At 38.2% G+C, this 24614-nt stretch overlaps 3 protein-coding genes across 3 annotated transcripts; 2 read left to right on the top strand and 1 right to left on the bottom strand.

The window, feature by feature from the left end:
• Positions 1–3743: 3743 nt before the first annotated feature.
• Positions 3744–6734, bottom strand: LOC141586807 (uncharacterized). The gene is made up of 4 exons (XM_074408171.1): positions 6306–6734; positions 5442–6084; positions 4765–5317; positions 3744–4638 (listed from the first exon to the last, which is right to left on the bottom strand). Exons 1-4 carry the CDS (start codon positions 6732–6734, stop codon positions 3744–3746), a joined length of 2520 nt encoding a protein of 839 aa, XP_074264272.1.
• Positions 6735–14366: 7632 nt separating this feature from the next.
• LOC141586802 (uncharacterized) lies at positions 14367–16963 on the top strand. The gene is made up of 4 exons (XM_074408156.1): positions 14367–15515; positions 15600–15785; positions 15927–16367; positions 16526–16963. The coding sequence occupies exons 1-4, from the start codon at positions 14367–14369 to the stop codon at positions 16961–16963; spliced, it is 2214 nt and encodes a 737-aa protein (XP_074264257.1).
• Positions 16964–20795: 3832 nt separating this feature from the next.
• Positions 20796–22774, top strand: LOC141586784 (uncharacterized). The gene is made up of 2 exons (XM_074408124.1): positions 20796–21484; positions 21760–22774. Exons 1-2 carry the CDS (start codon positions 20796–20798, stop codon positions 22772–22774), a joined length of 1704 nt encoding a protein of 567 aa, XP_074264225.1.
• Positions 22775–24614: the final 1840 nt, after the last annotated feature.

Genomic DNA, 24614 nt, shown 5'->3' with positions numbered 1-24614 from the left:
TTGACGCGGCGCTGGAAGGACCGGGGCAGTGGATAGTCCTCCGGAACCTCGACGTATACCCACCGCCCCTTCCAGTCTTTGCAGGATGTCAGCTTTGAGACGGTCACGTAACCCGGCTCAGTCTGCATGCTGTACCACCCCATGACGCCTTGGGCAGACTGACGAAGATGGTGGAGCCAGCGGAAGAGGTTCACCGTTGGGGCCTCCCCCTTAAAGAGACATAACCACACGAAGCCAATAATCGTCCTAATGGCCAACGGATGCAGTTGTGCCACGGCGACGTTCATGGCTTTGATTATGGCCGCGACGTGTTCATTAAGAGGAAAACGGAGCCCATACTCCAGATGCCTAATATATACGCCGATGCAACCTTCGGGAGGGCAACAGACTGCCTGATCACCCACAGGGACAATGATTCTATACCCCCTGCCGAAGTTGTAATGGTCTTCGAAAAGTTCCGGCCCGGCGGCACGAGCGAACTTGTTCGTCCAAACAAGATCAGGCTTAATCGAGCAGGCTTCGCCGTGCCAGTAGTTATGCGGCCTCTCTGAATCGGATTGGGCCTTTTCCTCCTCATCATCATCAAAATCCTCGAGAAATTTCTCATCAATTTCAGGAGAAGGCGACTTGCGACCCCCGAACCCTACCGGGGTGACAACCAGTGGCTCCTGTTCAACGAGATGCGACGGTTCGCCCCCGGGAGTTGAGGTACTAGGCAGAGCATCAGCAGCAGACATGGTGGCAACAATTAATTAACAAATAAAAGTTGGGGAAGAATTTGTTTGTTTACCTTGAAAGAAAGTGTTACGCCGAGTAACGCTTCGAAAATTAGAGACAAGAAAACGCTTCGAAAACTAGAGAGAGGAATTTTTTTTAAGAAAAAGAAGTTTGCTGGTCAAAATGAGGGGCAAACTGCTCTATTTATAGAGCAAAACCCATTCAATTGACCAATCAGAGCAAAGCCCATGAAGCATCCACCAATCAGCACCAGGCTACGTGTCAAGCATGCAGCCACGGAATGTCAATCGACATACAGTAACCAATCTTCTTTAACACGCTCCTTGGTATCCACTTGCCAACGGCCAGCTGATCAACCAAGCTTGGCAGCACCGGCCGGGGGCAATCAAAAGCACACGGCACTCTCAACCTTGGTCTCGGCCAGCGCCATTTCCTTTTCCACATTTGATGTCCATTACACAATAATGTGGAGGGGGGGATATGGTACGGCCTGAACAGAACCAAGCCGAGGAAGAAGTTCGACATGCGCAGAATACGCTCAACACGCATCGAAGGTCCATACCACGGCATAGACTACGCTGGGGGCAAATTGATGGGGCATATTCTGTACCTGCTGACCGAGTCAACATATTGACCAAGGTCAAAGCCAAAAGACAACAAGTCAAAGGAAAAGCGACCTAACCGACGAAGCCTGTCGGCCTGTCACTTGGGTCTCGGCTCGGCAACTAGCCGGCCGAGAGGCATATCCGTGTACTCACATCCAGTCCCCTCGGCATGGAGTCAACCAGGCCTGCCGGCCTGTCATGGGTCCCTCGGCCGAGGGTAAGACAGTCTTTCCACCTGCTACGACCACTTGGCCACTTGGCCACTACGTGACAAAAGGTGAAAGTCTATAAATACTCCACATTTCTCATTGAGAAATCCATCTCACAATCCAATAATCTGGTATAAACTCCCTTATCTCTCTACAATATACTTTGCCAAGTTAACATACAACTTATCTCTCTAAGTTTACTGACTTGAGCGTCGGAGCGAGTACGCTTGGCCCCAAGCCGAGCCCTCAGTTTGTTAATCTTTACAGGAAAGAGTGAAAGGAAGAGACGAGCAACGACATCATTCTACAAGCTCACGTGGTCACAATCTTGCTCCGAAATTACACCCGGAACAATTGTTTTAACCCTGACAATGGGGTGGACAATTCCTATCACACTATTCCCTTCGACTAGCCACAACTCATCATAACCCAAAATAAGCCCTTTTTTTTTGGGGGGGAAGGTTAAGTATATTATAATCAAAAATGAGAATTTACATCACTAGTGTATCACTTACAAAAAAACATCAAGGAACGAAAAAATAGAGTACAGCTACAAGTATTGTTGAATCCACACTCTATCCTTGCTCCTTAATGGCTGGCTATTGTGTTTCAAAAAACGTGTTTTGATATCAGCAACAATCCTTAGGATCACAACTTCAGGTCTCCAAATGCTACCATCCACCCTAGCTTCATTTCTAATGCGCCAAATCCAGTAAATCAAAGCAATATAACAGGCACCTATAATCCTCCTTTGCATTTTTGTCATTCTGCTAGTAGAGAACCAGGAAACCAGATGCAGGGGATTGACTGTGCAGCCAAGCTTTCTTTGTAATAGGCAGAAGCACGTTTTAGCATAGCTACACTCATAAACCAAGTGAGAGTGACTTTCAGGCAGAATACAACAAATAGGGCAAACCGGGTCAACAACCAGTCCCATTCTAGCCAATCTGTCTCTAGTAGCCCACCTTTGATGCATGAAAACCCAGAAAATAAAGGAACTCTTAGACAAGTTGAGGGAGTTCCAGTAGACAAAACGCCAGTCAACCTTAGGCTTATGCATCCTCAACCAATCATAACCTGCAACTACAGTGTACTCTTTAGAGGACTGCAACCATTTGTTGTTAGTATAGGCTTGCTTAAAAAGGGACATAATATGAGTGATCTTCTTCCAGGACCAACTACAATCCGAAGGGGCCTTGTAATCAGTCCACTCTTTACCTTTTATATAAACATGATTGATCCAGCGAACCCAAAGACGGTCCTTTTTATTAGCAAGCCACCAAACATACTTCCCAAGTAAGGCCCTGTTCCAAGTTTTGGCATCCTTTATCCCAAGGCCTCCCTCTTCCTTTGGTAAGCAACAAGTATCCCAACTGATATTAGGGGGATATTGATAATCAGACTTACCTCTCCAAAGATAGTTTCTACAGATAGCATTAATTCTATTCATAATCCCACTAGGAATCAGAAAAATAGTGGCCCAATAAGAATGAAGGTTAGCAAGGACATCATTAACTAGCACCAACCTACCAAAGATATGACAAATGTTTGGCCCCCGTCCTCTAATCCTAGCCACAATCCTATCAAGGAGCTTTTGGCCTTCATTCTTAGTTAACCTCTTAGAGGAGATAGGAACTCCTAAGTATTTAAATGGGAGAGCACCCTCGAAACCCAGAAACTTGAAGTATGGCATCCACGAGCAGTGGCAACCCCATTGAAATAAATATTGGATTTGTCTCTATTCAAACACAGACCAGAAGCATCAGAAAAAGTGGCAAAAGCCCTCAGAAGCCACATAATGGATAAATCATTGCCTTTGCAAAAGAGTAACAAATCATCAGCAAAAAGCAAATGGTTTAGCCTAGTATGTCCACAGAGAGGATGAAATCGAAAATCAGGTTGCTGAGCTACCACACCAAGTATACGAGATAAATACTCCATACACAAGGTAAAGAGAAGAGGAGATAAAGGGTCACCTTGCCTAAGACCTCTCTTTCCTTTGAAGAAACCAAATTTGTTACCATTGACAGATAAGGAATAAGAAGGACTAGTGACACAAGCCATAAGGAGATCAATGAACTTCTGAGGAAAATTAAGAGCAAGCAGCATTTGATATAAGAAGTTCCATTCCACTGAGTCATAAGCTTTCCTGAGGTCAATCTTGATTAAGCAACGAGGGGAGGCGACTTTCCTATTGTATAATCTCACTAAATCCCGAGATAAGAACATTCTCCACTATGTTCCTATTCAGAATGAAGCCCCCTTGACTTTCACACACAATATCAGGGAGTATTTTACTTAATCTGTTGCATAAAACTTTGGCAAGGACTTTGTAGACAGTGTTGCAACACGCAATAGGTCTGAATTCCAAAACACTAGTAGGATTATCAGTCTTAGGAATTAAGGTAATAGAAGTAGTATTCACCTGCTTAAGAAGTTTTCCAGTCTGAAAAAAGTCTTTAATTGCAGCAACAACATCACCCCCCACAATCTCCCAAGAGTCTTTGAAAAATTGGCTAGAATAGCCATCAGGTCCTGGAGATTTGGTAGCAGGTATAGAGAAAAGGCATTGTTTGATTTCTGAATCAGTTACAGGGGAAAGGAGAATAGAGCAGTGTTCAGTAGTGACCAGCTTGCCTTTCCTAACTGTAGGAACATGAACCTTAGAAGTTTGTTTTGATGTCCCCAGGAGCCCCATGTAATAGTCCAAAAAAGCTCTCTCAATCTCAGCACAAGAGCTATGAAGCACCCCATCAGCACCTTGAATAGAGAGAACCCTATTATGCACCTGTCTTGCTCTAATTTGGCTATGGAAAAAGCGAGTATTATCATCTCCAAAATGAAGCCAATCCACTTTGGCTTTTTGACTTAAAAAACTGTCTTTGAATCTTACACGAGTAATGTAAGATGCAGCAGCTTCCTGTTCAAAGACGAGTAAGGTAAGATCAGTGGGATTAGCATGCATTTGGCACTGAATGTCCTCCAAAAGAGCTTTAGCCACACCCACAGATTTCTCAACATCAGAAAATCCATTCCTATTCAACATCTTTAGGGGATTTTTTAGATTCCTCAGTTTAGTCACCAGCCTGTACATTAGAGTCCCAGATATAGAAGTACTCCAGGAAGCTTGCACAATGGTTTTGAACGAAGGATCAAGACTCCACATATTATAGTATCTGAAATGTGATTTCCTCTTCTCCCCACTAATTCACCTGTAACAAACACACGGATTGTGATCAAATAATCCCTCGGGTAGGAAGTGACTATAGGCATCAGGATATAACACCATCCAGTCATCATTCACCATAAATCTATCAATCCTTGAAAACCATCTAGATGCAGGAACTTGTTTATTGTTCCAGGTAAAAAAAGAACCTTGTCCTTTAATATCCATAAGACCACAAAAATCCACACAAGCCCTGAACTCAGCAATGTCAGCCCAGCCAACCTCCCTTCCAATTCTTTCATTATAGTTAAGGACATTATTAAAATCTCCACAGACCCCCCATGGTCCTTGATAATTTCTTTTCATATCCTTCAAATGATTCCATAGCTCCAGTCTCTCCCCATCATCATTGGACCCATAAACAACAGAGAGTATAAACTGATCACCAGAATTAACTTCAGTAACCTGAACAGTAATGACCTGAGCATTCTTAGCAAGGAGGACAATTCTAAAAACCTGAGGATCCCAGATAACCCACACACGACCACCATGATGAAATTCATTATTGTTAATGCCCTCCCAATGAGGTCCTAACCTACCTAAAACCATATCAAAATCCTGAGTTTTAATTTTTGTCTCAACAAGCCCACAGAGACCAATATTATTATGAAACAAAAACTTTCTAACATCTAATTGCTTATTGGCCCCATTTATTCCTCTCACATTCCAACATCCCACTTTTACCATTAGACACTAATCCAGGTGGTTCCTCCAGTCTCCCTTTCAATGACCCTTCACTACTAGGACTTGTGAGGGCAGCAACATAACTTTTGGAAGGTGATACATTTACAGAACCACCATGCTCTTGTCTGGAAATTTGCTGAATAACAGAAACTGGAACAATAGCAGCTGAGTTGTGATAAGTAGGACCACCAAAAGGAACCTCAGTATTTGGAGCTACTGAAGAACCCTTAGTCCTCTGAACAGGCCTCCAAACCTGTTGTGGAGGTTTAGCAGGCTTAGTCACAGGAACAGTCACCGTTTTCTTCTTACACATCTCAGAAGTGTGCCCTATACCTTTGCAAATACCACAAAGATAAGGCTTCCATTCATACTCAACCAAGATACTTAGTTCTCTTCCCATCTCATCCTTAAAGTAGAGTTTCTCAGGTAAAATTTGCCCAATTTCAACCTCAATCAGCAGACGAGCATAGCCCAGCCTGGTTTTATCCTCTGTAGCACCATCTCGTTTAAGAAATTTGCCAATTAAACCAGCTAATTTCTCAAGGCGGTTCTTACTCCGAACTGGGGGTAAGCCACAAAGTCGGATCCGGTAGGGACAAATTGGACTTTCTCTTTTAACAACCTACATTCCTCAGTCCATGGCTTGACAACCAAGGGCTTATTGTCAAACATGGGGAAGCCTTCTTTGGAGAACTAGAGATTGATATTCCTTAGTAGGGAAACGCACTATGAAGACACCATTAGGAAGGAAAGAGATTTTATCAATTTTATACGCGACCCATATCTTTCGACAAAACCCCTCTAATGACTCCCATGGTGGGTTTCCCCCAAAACATAGCAAACAAGCTTTGTATCCCAGTGCAATTCGGACTCAACATCTTCCTTAGAAAATTGTAACATGGGTGTAGCCGAAGATGAAGCTTTACTAGAAGATTTGGATTTCTTACCAGTAACTTCCGTCCATTCAGCGGCGTGCTCAACATCCTCCGGTATAGGTACATCCTCCTCAACTAGATTGTCAACATCCGCCTGTGTAAGATCTTCCTCCTCGACTATGTTGTCAAGATCCAACACCGGAATGCCCACAATTTCATTAACATCTCTCGTCTTATGAGCATCTGCAGATGTAGGAATACCAGATGAAGAGGACGACGAAGGATCCATATCCAAGCGAAGATCAGTACAATTAGTGAATGAAAGTCGAAGCTTTGCTTTAGTTTTAGTTTTAGTATTTTTGATTTGGGATTTTTTACGATTGATTTTCCTTGCCATTGTGCAAGTTAAAACCCTAAAAAAGCTAGAGAGAAGTCAGAGCTTTCTCTCTCTAACCCCATTTTTTACTTTTTGTTTAGGTTGTTTTTAAATAAGCCCTTTAAACCCCATTTACGAAGGTCGTAGGATCATAGATCAAAGTTACTCTGAAACTGTGCCACTTTAGGCGAACAGTCTTTAGTCAAAAGAATCGACTCATTAGAATACTATAGTAGCTCTCGCCACGACCAGGCTATATGAATTTGCCAGAACTCTATAAGCGGTCATTGGCCCGACAGAGTGTTCCCAACCGTCTGCCTATGTGATCGACTAGTCATCTCATATGACTCTATGGCACTTGAACTTGCCATCAATCGCATCACACTCTAGTCACTTCGAGACGTCACCTTATACAAGTGATTATGGGCAAATACCATGTTAATCCGGGTTCACTTTAACGGGGTTCAATATTGTCTCTACAACCCGTTTGGATGTAACAAAGTACAAGATGAGTTAATGATAACTCAAATAATAAATGTAGACATTTCACTTGAGCAGTCAATACCATATTACTACCATATGTCTTACAAGTGTGTTAACACTTGTTGATGCAATAAAAGTTCAACACACCGTGTGTCCACGTGCTCAAACTTTCGAATTGCGATTCCCCTTATTTTCATGTCGTCTCTCATAGCATGAACTCTACCAAGCACATGTCTAGTCTTCGAACTAGACTTTGGTTCTTTAATTTTGTAAGAAACCCTTTTGTTATTATCACATAACCAACAATTTGGATTATGGTGGATGATACAACTTGCACTACTCAAGTGTTCCACCAACTCACAATGCACTAGATGTATGTTTTATAGGATCTTGCAACAATTGTCAAGATGATTAGTCTAGGACTTCTCACAAATCCTTGCATATTAGAAAATACTAGTTTTGTGTAACTTCTTACCACAACCAAGTATCCTTCCAAATTCGTATTTCTCTCTTAGCGTAATTGGCTTAGGATCTTCATAAATCCTTATGTGTTTGGAAACTCCGGCATGTGTAACTTCTTATCACACAACTGAGTGTTCTTCCAAACTCTAGAATAGCTCATTAGTTCTCCTCGAGAATTCATGACGATTCTTATATGGCTTACCAATGACTCATCATGCTCTAAGCATATGATTTATTTAAGACATGTGCATGATTATTCTTATGGCGGAAACATTAGTGATCTTAATCATGTAGTCAACAGTTCTTAGGTTCAATGAATGACCATGAACTTCTCATGGTAATTCCATCTTCATCGATATGAATAACCTACGTATCTTGTTGATTTGATGTCCGCATATTAATGCCAATCCAACATCCCATGTTTTAACTGGATTCATCTTAGTCCATATTCATCCAAAATTGAAAGCTTAAGTGCTTTTTTTATCAAAGATAGTATATGCTCGTCATTCTCAATGAGTAATAAGTTGTAAAATTCATGGAGGATGATTACTCCCACTAAATCTCATGTCTACACATGACAATTTCAAACTCCCACTCAATTCCACATGTTTCGTGTTTGACCACTCAATCGAAACATTTCATGAATTGAAATAAGTTTTGCTTTCCTAGGTTGTTATGATAAAACCACATATGTTATCAACATATCCTTTCAAAATACCTATTTGGAAAGAGGTTTCGATCTCTAACAATGGAAAGAGATTTTAATCTCTAACTTATTCATTCTTAAAATGAAGCGAAGCAATGTCATTACTAAAATGTAAAATTCAATATGGAGTTCATACGTCCCTCTCAAAATACTCATTTCGGAAAGAGGTATAACTTGTCCATTTTCATGAAGTTTAGCAATGACTCTATCATGGTTAACCATTAACTTAGCTATTATAGACATCGATATGTCTTTCTATGCAACTTTTAATCATAAATCTCATTTATATTCAAGGATGCATTTCGTTTCATTAGGCTCTTAAGTAAACGTTAACGTTGAATCTTTTAGTTTGATCATAATCAAACAAGAATCTTTATGTTAAGTCTTTTCATTAGTCATGTTCCTTTAAGTACTTTCTTTTGGTCTCCTTACGTAGTTTCCTTAAGAACATCTTTTTTTGGTCTCCTCACGTAGTTACTCTAAGAACATCTTCTTTTGATTTCTTCACAAGGATCCCATCTATACATAATTAGTAATGTATACAAATTATTTTCTCTTATATAGATCTCATCTACTCAAGGTATACAAATCATTCTTTGTGTCTTAATATTACTCCCACTCTATCTTTAGAATAAATACACTAAATATTCAAAAAATAGCTTTTGTGACACAAATGATGTTTTGGTGAAGAAGGAGAGATGTCACATAGATTAATAGACTTATTCGATTTTTAAAGATTTAATGGGTGTATGTAGGTTATTAAGTTTTCCCTTAAGTGAGCTCATTAACTCAATATTACTTTATAATCGATCATACACAAACTCCAAGCTTATGGACATATAATGAATCTATCATTATAATTGTCTATTGGATCAATTTAAGTAGATATTCATATGTTTCTATGTGAAGCATATAAAGATGAATTTTAGAACAATTAAAATACGATAAACGTAGTGACTTGGGTTGCAAACCAAGTCACTATTAATCCAAAATTACAACCATTGTTCAAAGGATTTAAACAAATTTCCATGTCAAACAAGGAAATTAAAATAGTTCTAGAATTCAAAACACAACATGAAATTAAAGACAATAAATAAATAATGCCAAGCTTCATGGGTGGCTACTCCTAGCTCCCTCACGATCTCTTAAGCTTGCTTTTCCTTGCCCTTGTTGTTGCTTGGAGGAGGCCCTAATTACAATAAAAGGGATACTTTATCACAACTTATATCAAAATACCAAAGTTGAATTAGAAACATAAAAGAAGGGATAGTCATTTACCTACTGGAGCGATCTTTCCAGATTTGATGTCACCAAGATATTTGGAACAATTCCTCTTCCAATGTCCAATGCCATTACAATAATGGCACTTGTCTAGGGGACCCTTCTTGGGTTTGGAAGTGCTAGCTTCAAAAGTTCTAGCCTTGGTTTTCATGGGAGATTTCCTCTTGCCCTTTTGACCACCTTTCTTGAAACTCCCTTTGCTCTTTTCATTAATGTTGAGCACATCCTTGGTGGTGCTAGCATTTAGCCCCATGTCCCTTTCGGCTTGCACAATCATTTTGTACAATTCATCGAGGGATACTTTCAAGTTTTGCATATTAAAATTCACCCTGAATTGAACATATGCCTTAACCTTGTTCAAGGAATGAAGAATTCGATCAATGATGGGTTCCTCGGGAATCTCTACCTTTTGCATTTTCAAGGTCTCAACATGCTCCATCAACTTGAGCACATAAGGGCTAACTTTTTGGCCCTCCTTGATGTTGAGATCAAAGAATGCGGAAGCCGCTTCATATTGAATGATCCTCGGAGCTTGTGAAAACATGGTCACAAGCTTCGTATAGATCTCATAGGCGGTGCTAATCTTTATAGCACTCCTTTGGAGTTCGGCCTCCATTGAGAAGATCAACACACTTTTGATCGCGGCCGACTCCTTTTGGTAAGTCTGATAGGCTTGCCTAGCGGTGGGAGTAGACCAAGCGGTAGGTGTGGCGGGAGAGGCCTCGGTAAGGTAACGAATCTTATCGTCACCCACCGCGGCCAAGCGAAGTTGTGCGTCCCAATTGGCGAAATTTGACCCATTCTTTTCAAGTTTACATCGATCCATAAAGGATCGGAGCCATGAAACATTAGTGAGAGTGTTTGCGTTGGTGTTTCGTGCAGCCATATGTTATTGAGAAATAAAAGCGGTCTGCAAAACAAAATAGAAGGAATAATAAAGCATTTATTGTTTTAATAATACTTGTAAACATTTTAAACAAGTTTTAAGCATTTATATAGTGATCTCTACCCAACTATTATAAATGATCCGGAGATCCAAATTCATATCAATTTGGGCACGGTGAGCCGATTCATCCCTTATCAATATAACTCGGTGGATTAACTCTTTAATCGATTCTACTTCTAGAACTCTCGGTCGATAAAATTACTCTAATATTTATCTTTAGCCCGGAACACATGCGACTACGGTCACGGATATTTCCGTTGAGCTCAATCCAAATTTCGATGTAATAACATTTTACTACCCACTTACCCAACGTAACAAGGTTTGTATTACGGTGAAGCCGGATTAACTCCCTTATGAAATTGGGATTCATGGTTTCTACTATTTGGTAAGGCTAAATCTCAATTATTGATTTAGCGAGAGGTCATGTCAATTTATTATCTATCACGTTTTAAGTGAACTAAAGCGTTGAACTACGATAATTATAATTGACACGGTCGATGACTCGATTAAATATAATGCATGTTTAGTTATGGCGACTTAGCGATGCATGCAAACATATAAATAAAATGCAAAGCATAAATATAAAATCCTAGTATGGCCTTCCTAAAAAGAAAATTTAATTAACTATTACAAATTCGTAAACCAACTCTATTGGTCCCTTGAACTTCACTTGGCACGCATTCCAAGGCAACACCGTCTTGTCGGAACGCCTTTCCAAATGGCACCGTCTTCAAGGATCTCCGGAATTACAAGTAATAATTAAAATTACATAATTTCCTATTATACATATGTAATAAAAAATAAATCTATTAAATTACAAAACGGTGATACGAGATCACAAAAATTACAACCGAATCGATATTCCCATACTTTCCGGGTAATACCAATTAAAACTAAGGCCATACTAAGTAAAATTACATAATTCAAAAATTATATAAATCAAAAAATATGACAATCATAAATAAAATGCAGCATTAAAATATGTATGAATATGCTTAATTTTATCCTAAATCGCCTTTTAAGAGCCAACATCGTATATTACATCGGTTTTTATGGATTTGCGTGATTTAACTTATTAAAATCACAATATGTTACATAAATTCATATTTATGTTCAAGTTAATTACCCTAACCAACTTAGGACTCAAAACTTAGTCCGCACTAACATTTTGACAATAATTCAACTTGATTTCTTAATATAGTTCATAATGGACCCAAAAATACAACTTTATATTATAAACTCCAAATTAAATTATAATAATTTCAAATAATTTCAAAATTTGAAATTCAAACTCATGAACATTCTGGAAAAATACCATGACACTCATAATATTCAAAACTTAGGTTAAAAATTTTGAAATTTTTTTTCGAGAAAAACATCGTTGCGGTTTATCGGTTTTATCAAATATGACCATTAAAATATGAGAAAATTAGTTTTAATCAACTTTTCACTTTTAGATCTGAAAATGTGGGATAAAATGCAACATTTGACGTTTTTCTTTAGTCATGAAATATGTTTTAGCATTATAGGCTAATTTAAGTCACTATTTATTGAATTTTTACTCAAAAATTCATAAATCATGCAAAATGAGTTCAATCCATCTAAAAATTTTACACACACTGAGTAAAAATGCATGTGACAACATATTAAATGTTCATGACCAGATTCGAAATATAACTCATATTAACCTAATAAACCCTTTAAATTCGATTTTGACTTATAAAATCCATATTTTATGCAAAATAATTTAGTTTTTCACGAAATTTAACATGCAACCAGTAATCATATCCCAAAATCACTAAAAAATTCGAAGTTTAGCTATTTTTCGTCCAAAAATGACATTTTTCTCATAAAAATCACATTTTAATGCCAATAATATATATAATGAACAATAAAATCCATAAATCATCCCATATGACCTAAAATCCATTTAGGATCAGAAACTTTTAACATGCAAAATTATTTCGTGATTTATCTTCATAAATCATAAATAACAAGTTTTATTTGTTAACTAATTAACTCGGAAAAACAAACCCGATTTTGCATGCAACAACCTTATGCTCTGATACCACTTATTGGGATTCATTAATCTCATTTGTTTACATATCCAATATATGATAGTTTAATTTAGTCATAAAATTAAATCGGATCTTATGCATGCAAAACAAATACAAGTATAAGGAGAAAATCATTTCTTACAATGAGTATTTCGGATCAAAGGGCACTAGCAAGTTCACCTTCTTACTAGTTCTTGAGCTTTCCAAAGGTGGAAGAATAAGATTCAAGTGGAGAATCTCTCCCAAGGAATTATACCCAAAGTAACACCCTTAATAATTATAATTAATATGATCTAGTATTAATTAAAATCTAACTTAAACTTGACACAAAAATTGGATTTTTGTTCTCTTCTTTTTCGGTTAAAAGGAGAGGATTTTATGAGTGTTTCTTTCTCTAAAAATTTCACAAATGTAGAGAGTTGTTTTATTTTTTTCTAACACTAGAAAAAGTAGTGAAGTAGTGAATAATTATAGAGGAATCCCTTGGCTTCCTCTAGGTAGAAAAACCGGGTGGGGGGTGGGATTTATGGGAGCCAATGCATGCAAAAGTTGCTCTTCTCAAAAGCTATAGGGTTGCATGGCTATATACTAGAGTAATCATTGTGTTTTCAATTTAAAATAATCAACACAATTTAAAACCCTAACCCTCCCCATTTTCGGTACACCCAATCATAAAATGGAGTTCCATTTTATCTTTGTCAATTGTCAATTTTGTCTAATGTCACATGTTACATGACATGTGACAATATAATGTATTTTTAACATATTAAAAATCAACATATTAATAAAATATGTCATATACAAAAATTAACTAGTAATTCATAATTACTTGTACCAAAATGGTTTATATAATTATAAATCACAACTACTTGTGTTCATAATAAATTATTCATCCTGTTTTAATTGTTTCGTAAACAATAATTTAATTTAAGTAATAAAACGATTCGATTACTTAGATCGTATCTTATTTAATCGAATTACAATAAGATACGTAATTTTACTCACAAAATCATCCGTCAATTTTAAGCAATTTAATTAACTCGTATCGGCATACGATTAATTAAATAATCAATTAAGAGCATTACCCTATAGTTATGACCTTAGGGGATCAACTGATCACCACCGTCGTACGACAGTAATGTCAAACTCTAGTCAGCCAATCATTACCGATATGTGTGGACCAGTTGACTAAGAAGTATTACTTTCCCTCATGTATTCTTAATATGAGATTTAAACATGTGATCTCAATATGATCAACAATGTGATCGCATTATTGTCGGGGACACTCCAACACTTTGTGACTACGATATTTAATTACATTAAAGATCGACTTTTCCTACATTATAATTTGCATAAATTGTTAATCTGATTCCCTTGGGTTCAACCCTTATTTCCGATTTACTACTGTTTAGTATTTGGATTTATGTGATATAAATTGTTAATTTGGGGCATACGACTTTAGCCTGTCAAATTTTGGCGCCGTTGCTGTGGAGTTGGCATTAATTATTTTTGTGTTTTAGTGAAGGTTTATGCATAATACTCGTATTTCTAACCTGAACCTCGAGCCTTTCGATCCAGAGATTGAGCATACTCTTTTCAGGTTACGGAAGAACAAATGAGGTGCAATAGTGGATATTCCTGAAGGCAGCGAGTTTGACGATCTACATTCCGATTCTAATAATTCTGAAGTTTCTGAAGTATCCGAAAAGTCTTTGAATATGGCTAGAGAGACCCGGACATTGAGGGAGCTCACAGCTCTAAATTTTAATGTTCAACCATTATGTATCACTTTTCCAGCATTAGATGATGGAGTTACTTTTGAATCGAAATCTGGTTTGATACATCAATTACCAAGTTTCAGCGGGACGAGTACTGAGGATCCGAATAAGCATCTTTCAAACTTTCATATTGTGTGCACTAGTATGAAGCCACCTGCTATTACAGATGAGCTGTTGCAATTGAGAGCTTTTCCTTTCACCTTGAAAGGAAGTGCGAGAGACTGGTTAAACTATCTACCACCGGGGAGTATCACTACTTGGGTAGGTATGAAAAAGGCATTCTATGAGAAATATTTCCCTCCTTCCCGATCAGCTCACCTGAAAAGAGCCATCAACAATGTTGAACAACAAGACGGGGAGACGATGTATGAGTACCTTGAAAAGTTTAAGCAGCTCTGTGGCAGCTGCCCTTACCATGGTTACTCTGACCAAGATCTCATTTTGTATTTTTGTGTTGGACTGAACCAAGATGACCGCCGAATGATTCACTCTGCTTGTGGAGGAAATATAGCAAATAAAAATCCAGATGAGGCTTGGGAGGTTATCACAGAGCTAGCTGAAACCTCTAGACAGTTTGAGAGGAGACCATCTCGAAGAGGAGTGAGTGCTATGGGTGTTAGTCCTGGCTTGGAGGAAAAGGTTGATAACATTGCCTCTACCCTCCATGATATTTTATCTGGGAGACAGATGGCTACTGTTTGTGGTATATGTTGTATTGAGGGTCATCCTAGCGATTTATGCCCTTATGTACAAGGAAGTAGCCCTGATGAGGTGAATGGTGTTTGGGAGAGTACTATAAATAACAGGAAATGGGATCCATATTCCAAGACCTATAATGAAGGATGTAAGGCTCACCCTAACTTTCGTTGGGGAAATTCTCAAAATGGTCCATCATCTGGCCCTCCTAGAGGTCAGTTTCTCCAAAGTCCACAAGGACAACAATTTAATCAACAAGTGCCTCAACAAGCAGTTGAACAAGCACCACCGAGTTCATCAATGTCCACGGAGGATATGATTCGAGTTCTTACTCTCAGTGTTACCCAAGATAGAGCAGACAATAAGCACAATTTCAAGAATCTTGAAAATCAGGTGAGTCAGCTGGCTACTGCAATTAATCGGTTAGAGGCTAGAGATTCTAATGCACTACCATCTTAAACGGTGGTGAATCCAAAGAATGTGAGTGCAGTCTCTTTAAGAAATAGGAGACAATTAGTAGAGGCTGAAAAGGTGAAAAGAAAAGACAAGGAACCGGTGATTCATGAGGTAGAGGAAGAGATAGTGATCGAGGAAGGTGAAAGAGCTTCTATTGTCAAGGAGAAGGAGCAGATTCCCTCTCCTATACCGGTGGTGGAACCAGAGGTACCCTTTCCTGATGCACTTAAGAGGACTCACCACTTTTAGCACGACAAGGACATTTATGAGGCATTTCAAAAGTGTGAGGTAAACATTGCCCTTCTTCATATTTTGAAAAGTATTCCTAAATATGCAAAATTCTTAAAGGAGTTGTGTAATATTAAAGGGAATAACAAGTTGAAAGGGGTGAAGAAAGTGAAGGTTAGTGAACATGTGTCCGCTATGTTTCAAAGAAAATTACCTACTAAGTGTAGTCATTCGGGCATGTTCACTATCCCTTGCACCATTGGAAACACTAAGATTCAAAAGGCCATGTTAGATTTAGGAGCTTCTATTAATGTGATGCCTTACTCCTTGTACCAATCTATGGAACTTGGTACTTTGCATGCTACTAGTGTTGTTATCCAGTTAGCTGATAGATCGAATGTCTACCCAAAGGGGATTATCGAGGATGTGATTGTTTTGGTTGATAATCTTATCTTTCCTGCTCATTTTTATGTGCTAGACATGGAACATCATAAACATGAGGCTCCTATCTTGTTAGGCATGCCATTCTTGAAAATGCTAGCACTAAGATTGATGTGTCAAGTGGGTCGATGACTATGGAGTCTAGTGGTCAGGTGGTGCAGTTTAACATCTGTGATGCTATGAAATATCGTGATGACTACCACTCTTTGAATTTTATTGACATTATTGACCCTTTAGCCTAATATTTCTTTGGTTTTAATGGTGATGATGAGTTGCAGGTAGCTTTGGAAAATAGTGTGGATGGTCAAGAGGTAGAATATGTTTTTTCTGCTAACTTGAAGGAGGTTGTGGCCGACTTACATAAGTTGGAGGAGCTTCCTTTGGATTTTAATAATAAATTGCCACTAACTGTTCATTCGGAGAAATTGTTGCCATCTGTTTTGCAGGCACCTGTGGTAGAACTTAAGGCTCTTCCTGAGCTTTTGAAGTATATTTTCCTTGGTGAGGGAGAAACACTTCCTGTTATCATCTCTAGTAAGCTCACTGAGGAACAAGAAGCAAGGTTGAAAGATGTGCTTGTGGAGAACAAACTAGCTATTGGTTGGACTATTGCCGACATCAAAGTTATTAGTCCAAGTACTTGTATGCACCGGATTCTACTAGAGGATGATGCTAAACCGGTAAGACAACCACAACGTCGATTGAACCCCCTATGATGGAGGTAGTGAAGAAAGAGGTTCTCAAATTGCTTCAAGTAGGTATGATCTATCCTATTTCTGATAGTAAATGGGTGAGTCCTACCCAAGTAGTCCCTAAAAAGTCTGGGGTGATCGTAGTTGAGAACAAAGATGGTGAGCTTGTACCCACTAGGATCCAAAATGGGTGGAGGGTTTGTATAGATTATCGTAGGTTGAATGCGGTAACTAGAAAAGACCACTTTCCTCTTCCTTTTATTGACCAAATGCTTGAAAGGCTAGCGGGGAAGGCTTATTATTGCTTTTTAGATGGGTATTCAGGGTATTTTCAAATAGCTATTACCCCTGAGGATCAAGATACAACCACATTTACTTGTCCTTTTGGTACCTTTGCATATCGACGCATGCCTTTTGGACTTTGTAATGCACCTGCTACTTTTCAGCGATGTATGGTTAGCATATTTTCTGAGTATGTTGAACGCTTCATTGAGGTGTTTATGGATGATTTTACGGTGGATGGTGATTCTTTTGATACTTGTTTACACCATTTATCTCTTGTTCTTAAGCGCTGTATTAATACTAACCTTGTTTTGAATTCTGAGAAGTGTCACTTTATGGTGGAACAAGGTATAGTACTTGGACATGTTGTGTCTTCGTAAGGTATTGAGATAGATAAAGCTAAGATTGATACTATTTCTTCTCTACCTTACCCTACTAATGTCCGTGAAGTTCGATCTTTTCTTGGCCATGCAGGTTTCTACCGCAGGTCCATTAAAGATTTCTCTAAGATCGCTTCACCCTTATGCAAGCTGTTGCAAAAGGAGACAGAATCCATCTTTGACAAGGCTTGTAAGGAGGCTTTTGATGAGTTGAAAGGTAGGCTTACCTCCGCTCCAATTATTCAAGCACCGGATTGGTCTCTTCCCTTTGAGATCATGTGTGACGCGAGTGATTATGCATTGGGGGTGGTGTTGGGTCAGAATAATGGGAGGGCTTCCCATGTTATTGATTATGCATCCATGACCCTAAATGAAGCACAAGGGAATTAAACCACAACTGAGAAGGAGTTTCTAGCAATTGTTCTTGCTTTGGAAAAATTCCGGTCCTATTTACTTGGTATGAAAGTGGTGGTATTTTCAGATCATGCAACACTGCGCCATTTGATGGCAAAGAAAGAGTCTAAGCCGAGGTTTATAAGATGGATTTTATTGCTTAGTGAATTTGATTTGGAGGTGAAAGATAAGAAGGGAGCAGAAAATGTTGTAGCGGATCATTTAAGCCGACTGATGGATGTTGATGTGAATCCACATGAGAAAAACCCGGTTAAAGGATTATTTCCTGATGATAGCTTGTTCGCTATTCGTTCCGTAGAGCCATGGTATGCCAATCTTGTCAATTTTCTTTGCTCCTCTAAATTTCCACACAAATCTAAAAAAGACAAGCTTCGTAGTGATGCGAAGTATTATGTGTGGGATGAGCCTTATTTGTGGAAGCATTGTTCCGACCAAATCATAAGGAGGTGTATACCGGAGAATGAGATGACTTCATCCTTACATTTTGTCACTCACATGCTTGTGGTGGCCACTTTGGTGCAAGAAGAACTGCGAGAAAGGTGCTTGATTGTGGATTTTATTGGCCTACTTTATTTAGAGATGCTCATGGATTTTGTCAAGCTTGTGACAATTGCCAAAGAGTAAGCAATATTTCCCGAAAGAATGAGATGCCCCAAAGTTACATGCTTAACTGTGAGATTTTTGATGTTTGGGGGATCGATTTCATGGGTCCTTTTCCAAGTTCATATGGAAATCTTTACATATTGTAGATTATGTGTCTAAGTGGGTAGAGGCTATTCCCACTAAGACCGATGATTCCAAGGTGGTGGCGGATTTTATCAAGGCTAACATATTTGCTCGATTTGGAATTCCAAAGGCCTTGATTTGTGATCGTGGAACACATTTTGTCAACAAGACAATTGGTGCTTTGCTGAAAAAGTATTGTGTTACTCATAACGTTTCCACGGCATATCATCCGCAGACTAATGGACAAGCTGAAGTGTCCAATAGAGAAGTTAAATCCATCCTTGAGAAGACGGTGAATCCCAATCGGAAGGATTGGAGCTTGAGATTAGATGATGCATTATGGGCTTATCGGACGGCCTATAAAACCCCAATTGGTATGTCACCTTATCGACTTGTCTTTGGGAAAGCGTGTCATTTACTTGTAGAATTGGAGCATAAAGCATATTGGGCAATAAAAAGCTTCAATACGAGCTTGGATGATGCGGGGTTGCATTGGAAGTTGCAATTGCAAGAGTTGGAAGAGCTCTGACTTGAATCATATGAGAATGCAACTACTTACAAAGAAAGAACGAAGGCTTGGCATGACAAGATGATCTTGAGACGGGACTTCAAAGTTTGTCAAAAAGTCTTTTTATTCCAATCCCGCTTTGGTCTATTTTCAGGTAAGTTGAAATCTCGTTGGATCGGTCCACTTATAATTACTAACACTACTACAAAACTCGTTATGGACATTAGTTGATGGACATCTGATTATTTAGAAAACTGATGTACAAATTATACACATCAGTTGTTTGCAAAAAACTGATGTACTTATAATTATATGTACATCAGTTGTGTTATAAAACTGATGTCCATTATTTCTGATTTTAGTGGACATGGGATTTTAACAAAACCCATATCTATATGATAATCAAGTACATCGTACATAAAATTTAACCGATGTACATATACATTGAAAATTATAAGCGCGCAAAATATTTGCCTCACCGCCCTATCACTTATATATAATTTCGAGTATAAAAAAAATCATATTTAATTAAGAATGTACATCAGTTGATAAACCTAATAATACCCTCATCCCTCATATCAGTATACAATTCAATACCCTCATCGTCCCTCATATCAATACTTACTCTCCTCCATCAAATTCATTCAAAAACCAAACCACCACCAGCGATCATCTCCCCAGGCGCACGTCAACCACCAGGTGCTCGTCAACCACCCTGTGCTGTTATCTTGCGCTGTTATCCCTCACCATAATTAGGTATTTTTCGATCTTTTTTACTAAAGGCTTAATTTTTTGTTAATTTGATCAATTTACTGCATGCATGTTTAGATTTTGTCATTTATGTGATATGTTTTTAATTTTAATTGAAGAATAAATTATGGGTTTATAATAAAATTTGGGTTTATGCTTAATAAAATTGTAGTTTTGATAATCAAATTGGGGGTTTATGCTGATACCTATTAATTATTTCAAATTGGGGGTTTATGCTTTGTGTGAGATGTTACCGTATGCAATTTTGGTCAATTTACTGCATGCATGCCTGATTAATGGATTGTAAGAAGTGTTAGAAGTGTTTTTTTTTTTTGGTACTTATGAGGGGCGAAGTGTGCAATTTTGATGCACTTAGTAGCTGTTCAGTCAATAAAACAGATAGGCCAGCTATTTAGACTGCGGTAGTGGTATGGATTAAGAAAATCACCAGTTTAGCTGTTCAGTCATCCTCCCTATGCCAATTTTGATGCACTTAGTAGCTGTTCAGTCAATAGCATTGACGATTCATCGCTAATTGCTGATCGCAATACCCTCTCTTTGTCATGCTTTGATCGTATGACATTTTGATGTGCATCAAATTATCAGTTGAGTGTTAGAAGCTAAGTGTTAGAAGTGTGCAATAATTATCAGTGGATTGTTAATTATGGAGTAGATGTTAAGTATTTAGCTGATTAATGCCTGAGTTTTGAATTATTCGTCCTGAACTTTTCAATAATAACCTTTTAACCTTATAAACTATCGTAGTGGATCTTGAATATATACGGAGATTGGGAATATGGATCGTGAATGGATGTTTGTTGACCGTTTGGACCCTAGATATAGGAAAGGGGTTGAACATTTTGTTAGACTTGCTATTAATAATGCGGAGAATGTTGAAGAAATTTATTGTCCCTGTGTTAAATGTGGGAATAATGTGTATCTTGATTCTGAAGAATTGAAAAGTCACCTCTTATGTAATGGTATTGACAAAAGTTATCCAAGGTGGATTTGGCATGGGGAGGATGTGTTGCCTACCTTGAGTAGTAATTTAGAGGATGATAGCGACATTGAGGGAGATGATTTTGATGAAAATTTCGATCGAGTAGACGACCTGATTAATGATTTGAAACAATCCACTGAAGACCCCACACAAGTAGAGATGTTTGATAGGCTAGCTGGTGATGCAATTAAACCCCTATACCCAGGTTCAAGTTTGACACGCCTATCTACAACTTTAAAATTGTATAGTTTAAAGGCGAAAAATGGTTGGAGTGATAAAAGTTTCACAAGTTTGCTTCAGTTGTTGAGTGAGATTTTACCAGATGGCAATGAACTCCCTAAGCGTACCTATGATGCTAAAAAAAATTTGTGTCCAATGGGAGTTGATTATGTAAAGATACATGCATGTCCTAATGATTGCATTTTGTATCGAAAAGAATATAAAGATTTAAACGAATGTCCAAAGTGTGGGGCTTCACGTTACAGGTTGCCGAAAAAAATTCCAAAAAAAATATAGGGGTCCCAGCTAAAGTCTTGTGGTATCTTCCCATTATCCCATGATTTAAACGTATTTTTGCAAATGTAAAAGATGCAAAAAACTTAATTTGCACGGCATTTGAAGGTAGAATTTAGGATGACAAAATTCGTCATCCGGTGATTCAACACATGGAAAACAATAGATCATTTGTTTCTGAATTTGGATCCGAGGCTAGAAATTTAAGGCTTTGACTTTATGCTGATGGTATGAATCCGTTTGGTAGTCTAAGTAGTCAGTGGAGCACATGGCCGGTTTTGCTAACAATTTATAATCTCCCTCCTTGGTTATGCATGAAGCGTAAATATCTTATGTTGTCACTACTGATTTCGGGGCCTAAGCAACCTGGAAATGATATAGATGTTTACCTAGAACCCTTGATCGATGATTTGAAGTTATTATGGGATGAAGGGGTAGAGGTATATGATGCTTATCATGGTGAGACTTTTAACTTACATGCCATGATATTTTGCACCATTAATGATTTCTCGGCTTACGGCAACCTCTCTGGTTATACTGTGAAAAGGGCTAAAGCGTGTCCAATTTGTGAGGAGGATACAATTTCTGACCGTTTAGTTCATGGTGGAAAGAATGTGTACCTTTGTAATCGAAGATTGCTCCGCCGGTCACACCCTTATAGAAAAAAAATGAAGCCTTTTAATGGGAAACAAGAACTTAGAAACCCTCCAAAGATTTTAAGTGGGAGAGAGGTTTATGAAAAAGTGAAAATCATTGAAAATAATTTTAGAAAACCATATAAGAAGCCAAGTAATGGGACCTTATACAAAAAGAAGTCCTGGGATTTACCATATTGGAAGCATTTGTCCGTGAGACATTGTATTGATGTCATGCACGTGGAGAAAAATGTGTGCGATAGCCTCATTGGCATACTTCTCAACATCCCTGGTAAAAGTAAGGACGGTGTCAAAGCTAGAGAAGATATGGTCGCACAAAAGATACGACCAGAATTAGCACCACAAATTAGAGGTTCAAGAACCTATTTACCCCCAGCTTGTTTTACTTTGTCACGAAAGGAGAAAAAAAGTGTGTGTGAATTTTTACATGGGGTGAAGGTTCCTCAAGGCTATTCATCGAACATAAAAAATCTTGTGTCTTTGAAAGAGTTAAAACTGGTAGGATTGAAATCACATGATTGTCACACTTTAATGCAACAATTACTTCCAGTAGCTCTTCGTGGAGTTCTGCCTAATCATGTTCGGGGAGCTATTACTAGACTTTGATATTTTTTCAATGCAATATTTAGCAAATTTGTTGACTCAGATACCTTGAATACATTACAACGAGATGTTGTTATAACTATGTGTGAACTTGAGATGTTTTTTCCTCCTTCCTTTTTCGATATAATGCAGTATCTAGTAGTACATTTGGTGAGAGAAATTAAAATTTGTGGACCAGTATTTTTAAGAAATATGTATCCATTTGAGCGATATATGAAACCCTTAGGCAGCTACGTAAGAAACCAAAATAGGCTAGAAGGGTGCATGATTCAGGGGTATGTGGCAGAAGAGGCGCTAGAGTTTATAACTGACTACTTGTCAGATGTTGAATCTATTGGCCTTCCGACATCTCAACACGAAGGAAGAATAGAGGGACAAGGTACGCTGGGAAAAGCCGTAGTCACTATTGATCGAGATACCCTTGATCAGGCACACTTCTATATTCTCCAACACATGATCGATGTACATCCGTATTTAGAGAAGCATCAAACCCTTCTAAGTGCACAAAATCTTTCTAAGGGAGAAAGGTGGTTAGCAATGGAGCATAATCGATCATTTCTTAAATGGTTTACTAATGAAGTAGATATTGAGCTGGAAAACGACCGTGGAAAAGTATCCGAGGAAGTAAGGTGGTTAGCCCATGGACCTGGTTTGAACGTGTTATCTTATCAAGGTTATGACATCAATGGGTATTCATTTTATACTAAGGCTCAAGATGATAGAAGTACTATGCAAAATAGTGGAATAGCTTTGATGTCCATGTCAATGAGTGTTGCTAGTGCTAAAGATAATACACCTGCTTATGATGCTCAGCCATATTTTGGGGTCATTAATGAAATTTGGGAGCTAGACTATGCTCAGTTTAGGATACCTGTTTTACGTTGTATGTGGGTTGATCGTAATAAGGGTGTTCGAGTAGATGAGATGGGATTCACATTGGTAGATTTAGCACGTGAAGGATACAAATCGGAGCCATTCATTATGGCTAGTCAGGCCAAACAAATATTTTATATTAAAGATCCAGCGGATGAAAAGTGGTCGATTGTTCTTCATGGTAAGAAGAAGTTTGTGGGTAAAGAAGTCATGGATGAAGTGGATGACGAATTGCCTCCTTTTTCTTCTGGATTGCCGTCTTCTACCACTACTGACGACGTAGATGATTTTTATCTACGAGATGATCATGACGAAGGGTTATGGGAATAATAGACCTGCTTATGTAGAAGATGATTTTTATCTAGTTACCTTTTTACAGTCTGTTTTGTAAAAATAATAGACCTGCTTATGTTTTTTTTTTGCACCCTCATATGTTTTGCTTGTTCCATTGTCTTTAGCAAGGACACATTGAAGTTAATTTATCAAATGCTCTTTCCCTCATAGTTTCCTCCATCATTTTAACATTACTTTATTTTTATACAAGTAAAATTCTATCAAAGCAAGTATCCTGCATTGTTTAACAATATAAATAATTTCTTGATGCAGGTCAGCATGTCTTCTTCCGCAGCTGCCAGTACTACTGCCCCTAAAAGAAAGAGCAAAAGCGTAGTACTTATGAAGGAACTGCCAGCATTATGTGTTAAAGGGATAAAACTTGATGTTCAATTTGATGAAGCTGGTGAGCTAATTGATAAAATTGGTGCTAAGTATACGAGTTACGCTGGTCTAATGGGACGCGCAAAAGTGCCGATTGATATTCCTACATGGAAGCATGTAGGTTAGGATCTTAAGCTGAAGATTTGGGAAGAGGTTTTGGTAAGAACTCCCTGCATCTTAAGACCTTTTTATTAACACTTACACATACTTTAAGTCAACTGACTGTTTATAACCTGCCATTTGCTTTTTGTAG

Source organism: Silene latifolia, chromosome 1, assembly GCF_048544455.1.
Source record: "Silene latifolia isolate original U9 population chromosome 1, ASM4854445v1, whole genome shotgun sequence".
Lineage (NCBI taxonomy): Eukaryota > Viridiplantae > Streptophyta > Magnoliopsida > Caryophyllales > Caryophyllaceae > Silene > Silene latifolia.
The sequence above is the reverse complement of the archived record's forward strand: the minus strand, read 5'-3'. Positions and strand labels throughout refer to the sequence as shown.

Bases quoted from the DNA above. Each gene is read 5' to 3' on its own strand.
- LOC141586807 (XM_074408171.1), bottom strand. From the start codon at position 6,734: ATGGCAAGGAAAATCAATCGTAAAAAATCCCAAATCAAAAATACTAAA. The intron at 6,085-6,305 runs GTTTGCTATGTT...TGAGGAATGTAG, and splicing joins TGCACTGGGATACAAAGCTT to GTTGTTAAAAGAGAAAGTCC. The intron at 5,318-5,441 runs GTGAGAGGAATA...ATATGGTTTTAG, and splicing joins TAAAAGTGGGATGTTGGAAT to GTAGGTTAGGACCTCATTGG.
- LOC141586802 (XM_074408156.1), top strand. From the start codon at position 14,367: ATGGCTAGAGAGACCCGGACATTGAGGGAGCTCACAGCTCTAAATTTT. The intron at 15,786-15,926 runs GTACCCTTTCCT...AAATTCTTAAAG, and splicing joins TACCGGTGGTGGAACCAGAG to GAGTTGTGTAATATTAAAGG. The intron at 16,368-16,525 runs GTGGGTCGATGA...GATGAGTTGCAG, and splicing joins CACTAAGATTGATGTGTCAA to GTAGCTTTGGAAAATAGTGT.
- LOC141586784 (XM_074408124.1), top strand. From the start codon at position 20,796: ATGGATCGTGAATGGATGTTTGTTGACCGTTTGGACCCTAGATATAGG. The intron at 21,485-21,759 runs GTTGCCGAAAAA...TCCGTTTGGTAG, and splicing joins TGTGGGGCTTCACGTTACAG to TCTAAGTAGTCAGTGGAGCA.